Raw genomic sequence first — 17434 nt, forward strand, 5'->3', positions numbered from 1 at the left:
GATAATTAAGATAATCATCATTAAACTACTTCTCTTATTGATAAACATACATGTATTGATCACTTAGGATTTAATCTATTAAACACACAATCAGGGTTCATTTAAGCTAGACCACATACCCACCCTACATAATCATAAACTACGACATAAACGATTATAAAATTTGTCACAAATATTATAAATCAACCAATCGACCAAACCTCTAATTGACAAAGCAATTATTCTAAGCTTCAAATACCAACTAATTATTTAACAAACCTGAATAATTGTAATTCAACTAGAAGACATACAAATACTAAAGAATGAAGAAAGGATTAAGAACAATTCGATCTCACAAACTTTATAGATCAAACTTCAAAATTTATTTTGACTAGAAAATGAGTTTAGAAACCCATAAGGAAAATTAAAACAAAATCAAAATAAAACTAGGAGTGGCTATTTCTCCGTCTCCCCCGTTAGTCTTAACCTAATTGTCTCTATTTATAGGGAAAAATAATATATGGGAGAAAATACAAAAGTACCCTTAATTAAATAAAGCATAATTTTTTTAGACTTTTTCGCAATTTTCATGTCAAACTTTCAAGCCATTGTTGGGTGTTTTCCTGACGTTTTTTGGGCTTGAGTAGTTAAATAACTTTGGGTAGATCTTTCAATTCTCTTCGATTTGTGGGAACAAAAGTCTATAGCTCAAGGTCTAGCCAAAATACTGAAATTGCATTGTGTGAAAATTTAATATGCAAAAACCCACAAAAAATAAACTTTAAGCTTCTTTTTCTCCAATTATTCCTTAAATAAATACTAAATAAAATACAATTATAAATAATATAATTGAGAACATAAATAACATCATTCAATGGGAGAAATATCACAAATAATTAGGAAATTACACGCTTATTAATTCTCAATATATTAAAAATCATTGGTTATGTATCTGTGACACACCTAGATATTCTATTATTCAATTAATATCCTTGAAAGGAAGGAAACATATATCTCATAGACAATATAATAGTGCATACTATCTTTAAGGGTAAAAAACATTTTTCTTGTTATACTGAAACAAACCAACTTTGGTTGTGCAAAATTAATTTAAGGCTTTAGAAGAGTTAATATATTGTTACCCCATGTTCAATATGGCAAGGAAACATGTTAATCGTTCATAGTAAAAAATTAATTCAAGACTTCAAAGGAGCTAATACATTGTTATTCGAATAAAAAAAGTAATAATTAATACACTATGTTCTTGTAATATCCCGAAAATTTTTACAGTAAAATATTATCCATGATATAGTAAAATAAGGAAATAAAGTGACAAAAGGAAATTTTGAGTTATGTCAATTTTGGGAAGTATATTATGATATATTAATTCAAGAAAGGACTAAATTGTAAAAGTAAAAAGTTTTGTTACACAAGAGTAAATACTCAAAATTTGAGGGGTTAAAGTATAAATATAAAAAAGTTAAAGGACCAATAGTGTAAATATTTTAAGGGTGGAATGATCTAGAAACTAAGGGAAATAGATGAATTTGGACCAAATTGAATAGATGAAAAACTATAAGGGACTAAATTTTAATATTACCAAATTAAATGATGACTCAAGGATGGAATTTTAAAAGATAGTAAAGGGCAAAATGGTCAATTGGAAGAGAGAAAAATCTAGAAAGTAATAATAATGCTAGAGATATTTTGATATTTTATAATTATTATTAATATTTTAATAAGATATATTATTATTTTATTATTATTTTTTTAGTATATAAAGAAAGAAAGATGAGGAATTCTCATCCATATTTTTCCATGCACTAACGTGAGAGGAAGAGAGAAAGAAAGAAAGTTTGCTTTCTTTACAATTTGGTCCTTCTAGCAAAAATTCACCATTTTCACCCAAAAATCAAAAAAATTTCCATAGCTATCAAGAGAGAAAAATGTTAAGGAGACTATGGGAAGTTAGAATATCAAGTTGGATTCAAGAAATAGAAACTGAAGGAGAGAGAAAATCAAGATGAAGATTGAAATCAATAAAATAAGGTAAGAACATCATGATTTCAATATATTTTTAAGTTTGATATTATTGAAAAAGCATGGGATTAATGTTAATGTAGAGTTTTCTTACATATGGTCCTATGTTCTTGATATGTTAGTGAAGAGAAAACAAGAGAAAGTGATGAGAAATAGTGTAGAGAAAAAAAATAAGGGTGACATAAACATTGTAAATAATATCTTGCACTAAAACAGTTTTGGACAGCAGCAGTAGTCTAACTTTGAAAAATCACCAAAAATTGTATAAATCGAATTAGAGGATGAATAAAATCTTAAATTATATTTTCATCTAAGTACTTACCGTTTCAATGCTCCTTATAATTAAACATGTTACCATTCAATCAATAGCTTGGCACTTGTCTATGCGTCAAACAACAATATTGTTAATATACTTCCACATATTTCATATAAATTCAACATTGATATACTTATTTTCTCGACATGTCACACTTGAGTTTAATAATTGTCTTTACTTACATAGTTTCCTTGTATGAACATATCAAAGATAATCATATATGTACATGTCATGAAATATATCATTCTCTTACCGGTTTTTCATAAGTATATATCATTTATTTCTTTATATCAATATTTCATGCTCCATCATTTCCATATATTTTATGTATATTTATTAGGTAATAGTTTATATCAAACTTAACATAAAAATATTCCATGTACTTATACTTATTTCGTTTATCTATCTTCATAATTATTTCATACAACTATTTTGTACATATATTTCCAAATAACCAGTTCTTGTAAACATTTCACACAACCATTTCATATAACCATTCGTCATCTGATACATATTACCTGAATATCAATTGTTCAATAAATGTCATAGCGTCTCCCATCCACTGTCTTATTTATCTTTGACATGATGCCATAGTGTCTTTCAACTATGGTCTTACTCATTTTCTGTCATGTTGCCATGGTATCTTTCAACCATGGTTTTATTCATTTCATGTCACGTTGCCATGGTATCTTTCAACCATGGTCTTACACATTTCATATTAGGTTGCCATGGTATCTTTCAACCATGGTCTTACACATTTCATATCAGAGAGCACACTCCATGAACCTCATCCTTCATATGGGATTACGGTCAAAGCTAAATCTCGTAATATAAACTCATAGAGTATTGTCGGGATTTACCAGTCCAAGCTAAATTCAGACCCTAATTTGGATTACCCGTCCGGGCTAAATCCATTTTACACATATTCTTCGGAAGGGCTATATCGGGATAGGATCACCCTTCCGGGCTAGATCCTTTTTATCGTCTCGAGCTATTTAACGGAGAGCTAATAAAGAGCCATATAGGGAAGCTAATCCGGGCTATAATGGGAAGCTCAATAGAGCTGAAATCAGGTAGTTCACAAAGAACCATATCGTGAAGCTCACGAAGAGCCTATCGAGAAGCTCCGGATAGCCATATGTCGGGAAGTTCAAGCGAGCACTATCGGGAAGCTCACAAAGAGCCTATCAGGAAACTCACAAAGAGCTATATTTCGGGACGCTCTTAAGAGCTACGGTGTGTCCACAACACATGTGGATCAGAACCTATCGGGACGTTCCGAAGGGCTATAACGGGAAGCTCGCAAGAACCATATAACGGGGAGCTCGAGAGGGCTAATATCGGGACGCTCTTTCGAGCTATGGTGTGTCTGCAACATATGCAAAACTACAACCAATTCGGGAAACTTACATCCATCGATTTTCCTTTGTTCAACGAGATGTATCATTTTACCGGGCATTATCAAATATATCCATATCAATTTCATATACATGACAAAAATACAAATCACAAGTATGGTATTTAATTCAAGCTTATAATTATGCATAATTCTATTACACGAACTTACCTGACTAGATTACAAAAATACCAAGATTCAGGGGTATTTTGGTAATTTACCATTTTCCAAATTTTTACCCGATCTTAAATTGACAATTTTATTCAATTTATTAATTTAGATAATAAAAAAATTCATTCCCTTCAATTTGGTCATTTTTGACATTTTTACAAAATTACCCCCTAAAGTTTTACTTTTATTCAACTTAGTCCTTAAGCCTAAAACATGCAAATTAACCATGCTAGCTGAATATTCATATATATTTTCCTCCTCCTCCTCTCCACTCCACATCCTTAATGTATATAACACACTTGTAAGTAACATTATCTATAGTTTTTATTATTTACTTTTATGAATACTCAAGCTGCCCATCTGTGTCATAGTCACTAAATTATTTATATCTAGAGCTATAGAACTCCAATTAAGATCTGCTAATTTTCCCTAAAACTAGACTCATATATATTTTTACCATAAAATTTTCAGAATTTTTGGTTTAGCCAATAAGTAAATTTTATTCTTTAAAGTTACCCCTATTCTGCTGTCTGACAGTTCTAACCCTTCTTCACTAAAAATTAATTATCTCATCGTACAGAATTCAAATGATGTTCCTGTTTGTTTCTCTTGAAAATATACTCATTAAGGATTCTAAACATATAAATTTAATCCCATAATTATTTTTCTCCAATTTTTTGATGATTTTCCAAAATCAAAAATAGGGGAACCCGAAATCATTCTGACCTTGTCTCACAAAATTTATTATATCTCATGATTTACAATTCCATTGCTTACACCGTTTCTTCCATAAGAAACTTAACTCAATAAGATTTAATTTAATATTTTATTCATCCTCTAATTTGATTTATACAATTTTTGGTGATTTTTCAAAGTTAGACTACTGCTGCTATCCAAAACTATTTTAGTGCATGATATTATTTACCATGTTTATATCACCCTTATTTTTTTTCTCTACACTATTTCTCATCACTTTCTCTTGTTTTCTCTTCACTAACATATCAAGAACATAGGACCATATGTAAGAAAACTCTACATTAACATTAATTCCATGCTTTTTCAATAATATCAAACATAAAAATATATTGAAATCATGATGTTCTTACCTTATTTTATTGATTTCAATCTTCATCTTGATTTTCCCTCTCCTTCAGCTTCCATTTCTTGAATCTAACTTGATATTTTAACTTCCCATAGTCTCCTTAACATTTTTCTCTCTTGGTAGCTATGGAATTTTTTTTTTATTTTTGGGTGAAAATGGTTAATTTTTGGTAGAAGGACCAAATTGTAAAGAAAGCAAACTTTCTTTCTTTCTCTCTTCCTCTCACGTTAGTGCATGGAAAAAGATGGATGAGAATTCCTCATCTTTATTTCTTTATATACTAATAAAATAATAATATATCTTATTAAAATATTAATAATAATTATAAAATATCAAAATATCTCTAGCATATTATTACTTTCTAAATTTCTCTCTCTTCCAATTGACCATTTTGTCCTTTACTATCTTTTAAAATTCCATCCTTGAGTCATCATTTAATTTGGTAATATTAGAATTTAGTCCCTCATAGTTCTTCATCTATTCAATTTGGTCTAAATTCATCTATTTCCCTTAGTTTCTAGATCATTCCACCCTTAAAATATTTACACTATTGGTCCTTCAACTTTTTCATATTTATACTTTAACCCCTCAAATTTTGAGTATTTACTCTTGTGCAACAAAACTTTTCTCACTTTTACAATTTAGTCCTTTCTTGAATTAATATATCATAATATACTTCTCAATATTGACATAACTCAAAATTTCCTTTTTGTCACTTTATTTCCTTATTTTACTATATCACGGATAACATTTTACTATAAAAATTTTCGGTATTACAGATTCTAATTAGTCTTAGAGAAATTATTTGTTTTAAAATATATACGTTGTAATTGATATCATATTGAAACTATGGATATTAATTTCTATATATTAAATCTATTATATTGGATAAGAATTTTGTATTGAAAAACTAGCTTCTTCTCATCTAATTTGTAATATGCATATATTAGTATAGTTAAATCACATGTTGATATTTGAAAAACTAGTATTCCAAAAGAATGATGGAATAAATGTTTATCAAATTCGTTCAAAGTAATCATTTGAAAAGATAGTATTCAAGATTAAAATATGTAGAATATGAGATATCATGTGATATTATCATGGAGGGGAGCAAATGTGTGTTGTACTATTTTTCCCTTAATCAAACTTTTATCCCCATGTATTTTCCTAGTAAAGTTTTTAATGAAGCAGCATGTTATATATATTATCTCTTTTTTTCTTCGCTAATTTTTTTTCACATGGTTTTTATCTTACTAAAGTTTTAATGAAACACATTATGTATCTATAGGCTTCCAATGCAAAGTGTTATAAGTATTTTATTATTATAAATTGAATATCCATTAAGATAAGAAGTTTGATATACTTTAGCACTTTAACAAGAAACATTGTAAATATTTTTATTTTTGTTCTTCTATTTCTTTTTTTTACTCTCTTTATTCTTTATTTTATTAAAAATCATTGAAATTTTTTAAAAAAATTATAAAACAACACTAAAAATTTTCATTTTTACTCGTTTCTCATACAAAAATTATAAAATCATTTTTCATTAAAATGTCGTCAAAAGTTATAAAATTAAAAACATCATTAAAAATTTTACATTATAAAATCTTATTTTTCTTCATTGTTTTTACTCGTTTCTCATCCAAAGCTGGCGAACTACTATGGACCTTAATTTGCTTGAATTGAATGAAGAGAAAATGAGAAAAATATAAAAAGGTCAAAAAGTCACTCACTCGCTGGTAGGACCAAAAACAATGAAATTGGGTAATCCTATTTAATTTTTCATAAAAATTTATACATTCTTTAGTGACAATAATTATTTCATGAGATTAGATAGTGAAAAACATGATTTTTTTAAAATAATGATTTTTTATATAAATTATTTTAAAATTTTCAATGAATTTTTTATATTTTTACATAATTTTTAATAATTTTTATAATTTTTATTTTTATAAATTTAAAATGACTTTGAACAAATGGATGTTCAAATTCAAATAAACCTAGACAAATAATTATCTAATTCATGATAAACTTGAGTTTTAAAATATTTTATTTTGTTTATTTTATGAAAATTTTTATTTTTACCGATACGACAATATTAATCTACAAACTCTATAGTCGATACTAACAGGATTATCACACTAATATCCATTCACTGACTCAACGACTTTTACTGGCGTCATTAGTATTACCATTAACTTTTAACGGGCAACATTGATAAAAGAATTTCATTCATAAAAATTATCAATTCAAAAATTGATAAGGATTAAAACAACTTAATTGATAGTTTTAAAGTTTTCAACCCCTCTTGTACCTTTAAAACTTAAAAAATATATTTTTCTTAAATTTTTTAAAAATCTTTACTGCCTTGCCTGTAAAATCTACCTTTAAATCACTGTTATCAAAATCATTTAATCCATATATATAAATTACTTTCCAATGAATGTTAATAATAACAGCCCAAAATATTTCTTCTTCCTTTATGATAAAAATAAAACAACAAATTTTCTTTTCTTTTAATTAACCCTAATGGTGGAGCCACTAAAAGACTCAGTAGGGCCGTAACTCTTTTAAAGTTTAAGATTTTCAATTTCTCTTTTAATCTACATTATATAACCCTCTTAAATATAAAAATAAATCCATCTAATATTTTTATAATATTAAAAATAATATTAAAAATTATTCTCGATAATAAATGAAATTTTTCTTTAAAGAAACCAAATTTTGAAAGTAAAAATTAAAATATAAAAAGAGTCGTCTTCATTCTTCAGACTCGCACTATTTTTCTAATCTCTTCTCCTTGTAGCCATCCCCACTTGCAAGTTATAGAGATTATATATATTTGGAACAAAAAATTTATCTAATTTTTGCAGTATAATTATCATACATAATATATGTTATAAGAAAAAAAATTACATAGCACGTCTAATTTTAACTTGATTCACTTGAAATTAACATCTTAGCTCCCAAGAACGAATTTACGGGGCTAACAGGAGGCCGGTCCATCTAAATTAAAAATATTTTCAATTTAATCATTTAAAATTTTTAAATAAATAAAAATAAAATTACACTATAATCTTTTAAAATTGATAAAATTTTAATTTAATCATTTAAAATTATATTTTATTATCGTAAAAATTATAATTTAATTTCGACCCTAAATAAAATTTTCTAGCTTAGCCCTCTTAGCTCCGTCAATGACTAATCCTTTATTACCAACTAAAACTAGGGCACGTATAAATTAAAAGATAAGCCCCAACCGCCACCCGACAAGTCAACGTCTCTCAACAGTGTTTGTTAACCTTGATTAATTAATTTTAATTAATCCTTAATCAAGCTTTTCTTCTTTTTTTTCTATAATAAGCCACGTCATTACCATGAAATGGACGGCCCAAACTAAATAATTAAAGTTTTATTCTCCTTTTTCTTCAAGGAGCGCGTTCCCTTTTCTCTAGAAACTGCTGCTGTTCTTTTTTTTCCATCCTTTTAACTCGGTCCCTGAAAATTGAGCCGTTAACGTCAACCCGATTCAGGCGGAACCGTTTCCTCACTCAAAATCCTCGCACAAACTCAGCAGTTAATTAAACACTTCATAAAGTTGAATCGCTTTATTAGCACAGTTGCCGTTATAGTGATAATCAAAGGTGTTGATTCTGTAGGAAGAAGGAAAAAAGTAATGGAGAAATCTGTTTTTGTTAAAGATGTACAACAACTCAATGGAAATCTCCACCATTCTTTTTCTTCTGTTTCTCAAAGAGATGTAACTTACAGGTTTGTTCTTTTTTTGTTCTTTTTTGGTGAATTTTGATTGATTTTTTTCTTTAGTTGGATTGTATGTGTGAATTTTTGGATTTTGAGTTCTGGGTTTTCTTTGTTTTGAGATACTATAGTCTGGGTTTTTATTTATTTATTTACTTATTAAGGAAGTTGACTTTGTTGACTGTGTCTAATTGTGTTAAATAGTGTAAAGTTTCTGTTTTTAATTGTGTCTATTGATTGTAAAGCTGGGGACAGATTTAGATTAATTAAGAGTTAAATTAAAAGCTTGAATGGAGGACAAGACCGAATTTTCAGTGAGATTTTGATTAGAAGAAAATCTTCAATATTGGGACCACTTTGGGTAGCAAATGGTGAAATTGAAATCTCCCAGGATCATATCCAAAAACTACCTTGTTTTACCGTGAAAATGATTTTTTATCATAATGAAATTGGCTTAGTCACTGGTATTTCCTTGCAAAACCAGTTGATTTGACTAGTATCTTGGTGAATGCTAATCTGTCTGCATTAGCAGCCTACTTGATCAGTTTTAAAAATTATGGATTCGGGTGGTCGGATTAGACAAGCTTCTCTATATTTTGCCTTTCTTGGGGGAGTAGTCTGGTTGTTATTGGCTGATAGTATTTATTGTAGGGTATTTATTGTAGGACTTATATGCATGTTAGCATGTTGGGGAAAATATTATGTATGTTATTTTGTATATACAGTAACTTAACTCCTTCACACACTGACATTCTGGCATTCATCTAAAGTTGCAATTTTTATGGTTTGCTGGGTTGGGATTTGATTTCTATACCTTTGGTAGTACTACAAGTACTCGACCTTCTGTAATTCATCTGCTCTGTCGGATCTGGATTACTAAAGGAAGGCGATGAACTTGGAGGAACCTTTTAGGGCTGAAATAGTTTCCTTTCCCAATACTTTGTCATTTGAGTATTTCAGAATGAGATTTGAGATTTAAAAGTTCTAGGACTACCATTTATATGTAGGGAAGAACTGTTAATTTTGAATTTCTTTTTGAAACTGAAATGACTAATTTGATACTACCAATAGTACAAAGGATGATCCCTTCTGCAGTAAACCTACTGCTGTCCTAATGTGTTGAAACAAACTATGGAATATATATGGTATAGGATGTTTCACGCTCGCAATGCCTCATAAGTTTCAAACACTCTTCATCCTAGCGTACCCCAATAAAATGATAGAAACAATTCTTTCTTGCAGCTGTGGTTCTTGTGGGTATGAGCTAAACCTAAGTTCCTCTAGTAGAAACACCGCAACAATCGGCTCTAAATATGGAAAATCGATTAAGCGAGGGATGATATCATTCTTCAATATAGACGAGACCAGATTTACGCAGGTCGATGAATTCCAATGCAGACCCTACTTTTCGAAGCACTCGTGGGGTTTATTCCGCCATAGAACCAAACTACTTTGTCGCAAGTGTGGGAACCACATTGGCAATGCTTATGATGATAAATCTTCTGGCTACCCTCGTGTCTTAGATGGTTCTGATTCATCCTCCGGCACTGAACCTTCTAACCATAGAAAATATGATGTTAGAATCCGTGCCCTACAGCCTTCGACTGCTGAAGGACTCAGCACTCCACTTTTTGCGTGATTTCCTGCAGTGCATCATTGATGGTCTTCGGTTTGAATTATCAACGACTGACTGAGCGTTTTCGTATGGGATTATTGCTGTCTATTAGTTGGTTTGAGTCTTTCATTTTATGCTGTCTTTGCTGTGTTTCTGTTAAGTGTATATATCAAAGGTAAGTAATGTGGAGCTTTAAAATTAGGTTGAGCACAGTAATGTCATTACCCAAATTTAAGTGTAATATCTGTTTGAGTTGAATTAAATCAAGTATTTTTCTTTTGGCCTTTGAACTGATCATCTGCTTATTGTTGTTCCTTATCTAATTATTTTAAGTTTTCTTGTTTTTTAATATTTTTATATAAAATCAATAAAAATTCAATCATCATAAAATTTAAACCCATGAAATAATAAATTTTAAACTTTTAAATTTACAATTGTTAAGTAATTTAATGCTAAAGTGCTAATTTTTTCATTTTACCTATTTACGTCCCCAATCCAGAAATAAAGCATTGAAGGAAAAAGATCTCAGGGCATATTTATAATCCAAGAATAAAAGGTTTTAATGATAATTTTTACACTACACATTTTTTATATACATTATGATTTACTTATTTGTTTTGATATATTTCTTTAAATTTTTAATTTGGTGCCGAAATAATTTTTGTTAAAAGGGTATTTTTAAATAGAATAATTTTAACTTATTTTTGAAGTACTTACTAGAGCATTTATTAAATAAATTAAAATTTGTAATTAACATCTTTCAAATATCACTACACCCTAGATGTTTGAAAATTTTATATTAATTAAATAAAAACTAATCAGCGGATTAAGGTTAGTTAGAATTTAAGATTTAAGGAATAAGATTATAGCAGAATTTTAGGGTTAGGATTTAGGTTTAGAATAGGGTTCAACACTTACTGGCTGTGCAAACTCAAACAAAAAATTATTAGCTCAGCATTTAACCCAGATAACCTTCACTAGAAAATACCAACAATTTCCTATATCAATTTAATGCAAGTAGAAGGCTAAAAAATCTGGGTTATTAGGTGAAAAGGGTATGAATTAAAATTAACCTGGGAGAGAACACTGAATTGCAATGATAAAAATTAAAATAAAGAAAAACCAGTGCTTGTTTCTTTAGAATAGAAAACCTGAACTGCAAGTACAAAGGTACAAAAGGAGGAATGTATAATCAGATGATCTTCAAGCAGTCTTCGTTCATCAGCAAAGTCCTACGTAAAAAGAAGCAAAATCCTCTTGAAACTATTATGTATATAACTTAGCCAGGTCTTCAGAGAAAGCTTTCCTGATGGCCTCTCTCTTGATCTTTAGAGCTGCAGTGACAAGCCCGGATTCTGGAGTCCATGGAGTTGAAAGCAATTTGATTTTAGCCGGAATCTCAAACTTCTCCAGTCCTGCCTTCTTGCCGATCTGCAAATAAAAGCAGTATTCAAAATGAAAGATTGGTGTGGGATAATCGGTGAAAAAATGTATATATCCAGGCACCCTCCTAAAAGCTTATGTCTTTTCTTTTTAAAATTTATTCGGTAAATTCGAAGATCCTCCTACGACTAAGATAAGTTTTAAATCACTGGAATGTTATTCTAGAGAGTAGAGATATACCTGAACGAGAGACGAGAGTACTTCCTTGATAGTTTCTTCTTTCTCACACAATTCCGCAAAATCAGTAAAAGCAACTCCTTGCTTAGAAGCCCAATCTTCCACTGCATGCTGGGAAGCCACAACAAGAGCCACACAGTAACTATGGAACGGATCAGCATGCAACATAATATTGTCAACATAGGGATTGATGCTGAGAGCAGCCTCAACCTGTAGAAGATAAAATTAGCTACCATGGAACATCCGAAGAACATCCTTGTTTGACTAGAAACATTGATTCATACCTTTCCCAAAGAAACATATTCCCCATGCTGAAGCTTGACAATGTCCTTTTTACGGTCAATTATCTCGAGGCAACCGTCAGCGTGAAACTGTCCTACATCACCAGTATAGAACCACCTCATTCCTCTCTCATCAACCTTCTCCACATCAAAAAGATCAAAATAATCAGTTTACTAAGAATCTTAAGAACTAAGAGAGAGAAAAGGAATGCGGATTTTAAGAGTTCGAATGCCTACCTTGTACACTTCTTTTGTTTTCTCTTCATTTTTAAAGTATCCAAGTGTTACACTGGAACCACCGACTACTATTTCTCCACGAGGCATTGGTGAATCACTAATTAAATACCCACCTTCAGGCCAATCTACTAACTGAAAGAAACAAAACATAATGCAAGTCAGAAATGAATCCACCAACCGGAATCAACAACCCCACAACATAGATCATATAGAGAGAGAATAACAAGGAGAAAGTGAAGCTTTGACCAGACATTCTAAAAAGAGTTCCTTAGAACATTGAAGTAAAGAATGTGAGCAGGTCAAAAGTCATACTGCTCAAACTAGTGAAATTAATCACAACCATCTCTTACCTTGACAAAGGAGCAAGGAAGTGGAGAACCAACACGACCAACGGATGTATCATCAACCTCAGAAAAGGTGGCACCAGCACAAGTCTCAGTTAAACCATACCCTTGGCCAATTGGAGCACTGAAAAATGAAATCCGATGAGAGTATGCTACTTAAAATATTAAATGGAAACCACTTAGTAGAATGTTTTCAATGTAAAAAAAATGCTTAGTACTTAAATTTATTGCATTCAGAGATTTTATATCATTTGATAAAATTACAACATTCTTTTTCTTCCTAACTCTTTATTACATGTAAAATCACTATAAGTCATATAGTATATTCTGTAAACCAGTATATAAAATATAGAGATTCATTAAACAACACCTTGATTATATTCAGAACAACAATTGTTATAGAACTACAGAAATGTGCTTGTGTGTTGACTGCAAGCTTATGTGCCAGGGAATGGAAGAGCAGCACCATAGGATCCGTATATTTACTTTATATAATGATAAATTGAAATAAACATACTAACCCAAGGCAGATGTTGATAAATCTCTGAGTATCTGCAGATAAAGGAGCACCACCAGATAACAAAAATCGAATGCGACCACCGAGAACTGCTCGGACCTTTTTAAAGACAAGAAAGTCCCATAGGAACTTTTCCAGGCCCCAGGCACCAAACCAACTACCATTGATTGCAGATAATCTACGGGAATAAGCCAAGTCAAACAATTTCTTGGCTAGTCCACCCTTTGTGTCTACCTAAAGTTCACAAACCAAGAAAGAAATGAGTTTATTCACAGTATATATGCATATAAAGTAGTTGCATGTTTGTAGCATTGAAAGTTTCTAACCTTCTTTCGCACTCCATCACGAACACGATCAAGAATTGCTGGGACAGCTGCCATCACAGTAGGACTTAAAACAGTGGCATCCCCCTTTGTTCCCCTTTTTATCTTGTTGGATGTATCGGTGAGAGTCAAAGGGGTTCCATATCCTATGATACCTCCAACAGCAGGAATTAAATTCTACAATAGCAAAAAGAAAGTTAAAAATGTTATCACTCTGCAGGTATACAAATTTGAAATATAATCAAAGATCAAACTCAAGTTGCTGTTAATCTTTATAATCCAATCCAAGAAAACATACATACCTCAGCCGCTAATTCAAGAATATGAGCAAGCGGCAGATAAGCAAGATAAACATCCTTACTCCCAAGTCCAGGAACGATTGTCATAACTGCAGAAACCGTAGCTAGTACATTGCCATGCGTCATCATCACACCCTGTACAAATTTGATGTATTTCAATAGGGTTAACAATATGGATGCCTAATCTTAACCATTTTGCAAGACTCAAAAGATAACATCATGCTTACCACCTATTTGCTAACATAAATCAATAAGAGAACAAAAGAACTGGAGCAAAAATAGACGCTTCTAACCTTAGGCAATCCGGTACTTCCACTAGTATACATTATAACTGCAACATCAGCTGAAAGAGGTAAATCGGCATCCACGGGACTTGCACGGCCGACACTTTTGACATCAGCAAAAGAAGAGATTGTCCATCTACCATTTGCACTGGATGGAAATTCATCGTCCATACAGATCACACGTGTGACAGTGTCAAGTTGCCCGCTAATGTTGACAAGTTTTTTTAGTTCTTTGTTACCAGAAATCACTGTCGTAACTTCAGTCTGTAAGAGCAAAGATTGTATACTTAAATAAATATGAGTAATGAATGTGGAAACCATAAAAACCTTCAATAGAATTAACCCTGTGAATCATCACTTTTTCCACTTGGTTGCACATTATAAGATGCAGGGAATACTATTATGATTCGGTAACCTCATTAACCTTGGGAAAGTGCATTACCAACTTAATAACTTAACCATATATATAGAAATGTATATGTAACCTTTAATAAGCTTCCTAATATGATATTTTTCACTTCAATAAAAAGAAAATTAGCAAATCGTTGAAAAGTTATTAACTACCAACAGACCCTTTGCACTAGAACTGGTAGCAATGGAAGAAAGAAATTCTATAAAAATGCAAATATGTTCGCAGAGAGGGAAAAAGAGAGGGAACCTCATTTAATGAGTGACATAAGGCCTCCTCTCCTAAAGATGCATATATGGTCACCACAGTCACATTGAGCCTAAAGCAGGCCTGAAAGAAGGATCCATATTAGTTGTATTCTCTAATCTGTGGAAAGGAAAGCATGTCACACCTCAGTTACAACTTAAAATTAACAAGCTTTGTATAAGACCTGCAATGCAATGAACCATTCTTCACTGGTATCAGCAAAGATTGCCACACGCTCTTCCCTTTTGTGACCAAGATGAACCAATCCAGAAGCAAAATCACACACGGTTTCAAATGTTTTCCCATAAGTCAACCATTCATAATCTCCCAAATGAAGCTTCTCAAAGGATCTTCCATCTTCAGTTACTTCAACCTCCCTCAAAATCAATTTCCTAGTTCCAAGCAATGGTTTATCTGCGTGTTGCTTACATGCCTGCTCAAAAAGTTCTGCAAGAGTAGATATACCTTCCCATGATGTTTCAACAGGGGAAGGGAATCGACTGTTTCGGATTGTATACCCCGGTTCCCCACCAACATCGACTGGCACCCCTCGCTTCTTTACCTTCTTTGAACTCCGAAGGAGAAGGGTAAAAACAATAGGAACAAGCGCACCAACGATATAACCAGTCATATTTATAGGATTTTGTGCCCCCAGAAGAATGTATCTCTTTCAGTTCTCCTGAAAAGAGAATCACATCCAATCACTATCACTAACCAAAAATGTTTTTTTTTTCTCATAAGCAAACTTTGGCCAGCTGCCAGCCAAACCATGCATATGACAAAGTGCACATGCAGCTGCATAGGTAGATACAGAGACATCACTTTCTTCTAACAAGATGAATTCGACAAAGAAACCGGTTAACAGGTAACCCAGGCATTGACACAGAACAAAATCCATGTTCCTATTAATCATTATTAACTTCATAGAACAGCATTTTTTAACCAATTAAACAGAATCCTAATTTTGATATATCCACAACCATTATATACAAGAATTATACTTCAAAGGAAGTTTCCTGGGTGCTTTTAGATGTTACCACAGAGTCTTTAAAATCATTTTTTTTCCTGATTTTAAGAAACCAATCATCAAAGAAAGAGAAAAATGAGGGGTAAACAAGTGTTACCATAAATTCCACCCTCAAAACATCAAAATTCAAATGGTGTGTGACCAAGTCAAAAGAAAATTTTCAATTAAATGAATTTCCCTCAAAAGGAAGTTCCTTGGGTTAAGGAACCCAACCACAAAAAAAAAAAAAACACAAAAAGGGTAAAAAAATACAATAAAAAAATCCACCCTGAAAATATCAAGTCAAGAGCAAATCTACAATGAAATAAAGGAAAGGTAAAACTTTGAAGCAGTCATATTTAGATCAAAACAAAGGGTAATATCAAAAATAACCAAAAGGTGAAACAAGCAAAAACCCAAAAATACCTTCAAATCTCCAAGCTGAAATATGTATGGAAGCAAAGGGATGCAGTTCAAGCAATCAGCATTACCCCAAAAGCAGTAGAAAAATGGGGAGGGGGTATTGAAGTAAAACAGAAGGTGGAGGGCGTGATTATTTTAGAGTAAAGAGATCAAATATAGAACGTTGGAGGGACAGGGTAGCTGATTAATGGCGGAAAGATCGAGACTGAATCAAGTTGGTGTTGCAGAAGTAGTTTATGACTCTGAAAAAGGGTATACTTCCTTGGCGTTTATATTAAGTTTCTTTTTTATTTTTTTATTCGTGGGTTAATTACATAACATGTCCCTAAGTCAGATTTTATATCGATTATCAAATTATAAAAATATTATAGAAATTTCAAAGTATGAATATATATTATTAATTAGTTATTTTGGTTATATAATTGTTGTTTAACATTGAAGATAAGGATTAGACTGACAGAAGTAGTTAATTGATATTTGGAGTTGAAATGAAAGACGTACTGTAGAATTAACCTGGTTGTGTGGGGTTTGTGGCGTAAAAGGGCAGATTAGATTCGGTCAGGGGAAATGACAGAGAGAGGACCAAACAGATGGCAAATGGAGGTTCAGATGTTTCAAGTTGAAGTGTTAAAAGTGAAAGTGTGGTGGATGTGGTGATAGTTGCAGTGGAGTTAGATAGAGTTGTGTGGCCCAGCAGCCATCTGCAATCGAAGAACCCTCCTCTCTTCCTTTTCTTTCAATTTTCCGCATACTGAGTTCAGTATCTAAAATCCCGAAATGTACTTGAAAGGGGAAATAGAAAAAGGGGGTAAGCTATACGAGTTTAGTGTAAGATCAAACTAACTAGCTATCGAAATAGAAATAGATACAGTAAACCTGAAAATAGTTCAGCAGCGAAACATACTTACAGAGCGACTATAACAAAATAGACCATATGTAACTTTATAGTCATATGTCTCTGTTAGACACAATATCAAAAATTCTTAGAAGTTACAAACTGGTCTAAGCCCTTTTTCCAAAATTATAATCGGTTGGGCCTTAGCCCATCACACAAGGTTTCTTTAAAC

At 31.5% G+C, this 17434-nt stretch overlaps 2 protein-coding genes across 3 annotated transcripts; one reads left to right on the plus strand and one right to left on the minus strand.

The window, feature by feature from the left end:
- Window positions 1-8387: 8387 nt before the first annotated feature.
- Window positions 8388-10668, plus strand: LOC108484452 (uncharacterized protein At4g08330, chloroplastic-like). The gene is made up of 2 exons (XM_017788239.2): window positions 8388-8775; window positions 10006-10668. The coding sequence occupies exons 1-2, from the start codon at window positions 8681-8683 to the stop codon at window positions 10400-10402; spliced, it is 492 nt and encodes a 163-aa protein (XP_017643728.1). The 5' UTR covers window positions 8388-8680; the 3' UTR covers window positions 10403-10668.
- Window positions 10669-11417: 749 nt separating this feature from the next.
- LOC108486593 (long chain acyl-CoA synthetase 9, chloroplastic) lies at window positions 11418-16710 on the minus strand. 2 transcript variants are annotated; one of them, XM_017790723.2, is made up of 12 exons: window positions 16371-16710; window positions 15123-15617; window positions 14942-15022; window positions 14293-14547; window positions 14003-14134; window positions 13704-13877; window positions 13382-13611; window positions 12867-12984; window positions 12517-12648; window positions 12283-12417; window positions 12002-12208; window positions 11418-11809 (listed from the first exon to the last, which is right to left on the minus strand). In XM_017790723.2, the coding sequence occupies exons 2-12, from the start codon at window positions 15567-15569 to the stop codon at window positions 11645-11647; spliced, it is 2076 nt and encodes a 691-aa protein (XP_017646212.1). In that variant the 5' UTR covers window positions 15570-15617; window positions 16371-16710; the 3' UTR covers window positions 11418-11644. The 2 variants fall into 2 exon arrangements, with proteins under 2 accessions (XP_017646212.1, XP_052885558.1); XM_053029598.1 differs by lacking the exon at window positions 16371-16710 and adding an exon at window positions 16063-16183.
- Between the last annotated feature and the right edge of the window lie 724 nt (window positions 16711-17434).

The sequence above is a fragment of the Gossypium arboreum genome, chromosome 6 (assembly GCF_025698485.1).
Source record: "Gossypium arboreum isolate Shixiya-1 chromosome 6, ASM2569848v2, whole genome shotgun sequence".
In the NCBI taxonomy this organism is placed as follows: Eukaryota; Viridiplantae; Streptophyta; class Magnoliopsida; order Malvales; family Malvaceae; genus Gossypium; species Gossypium arboreum.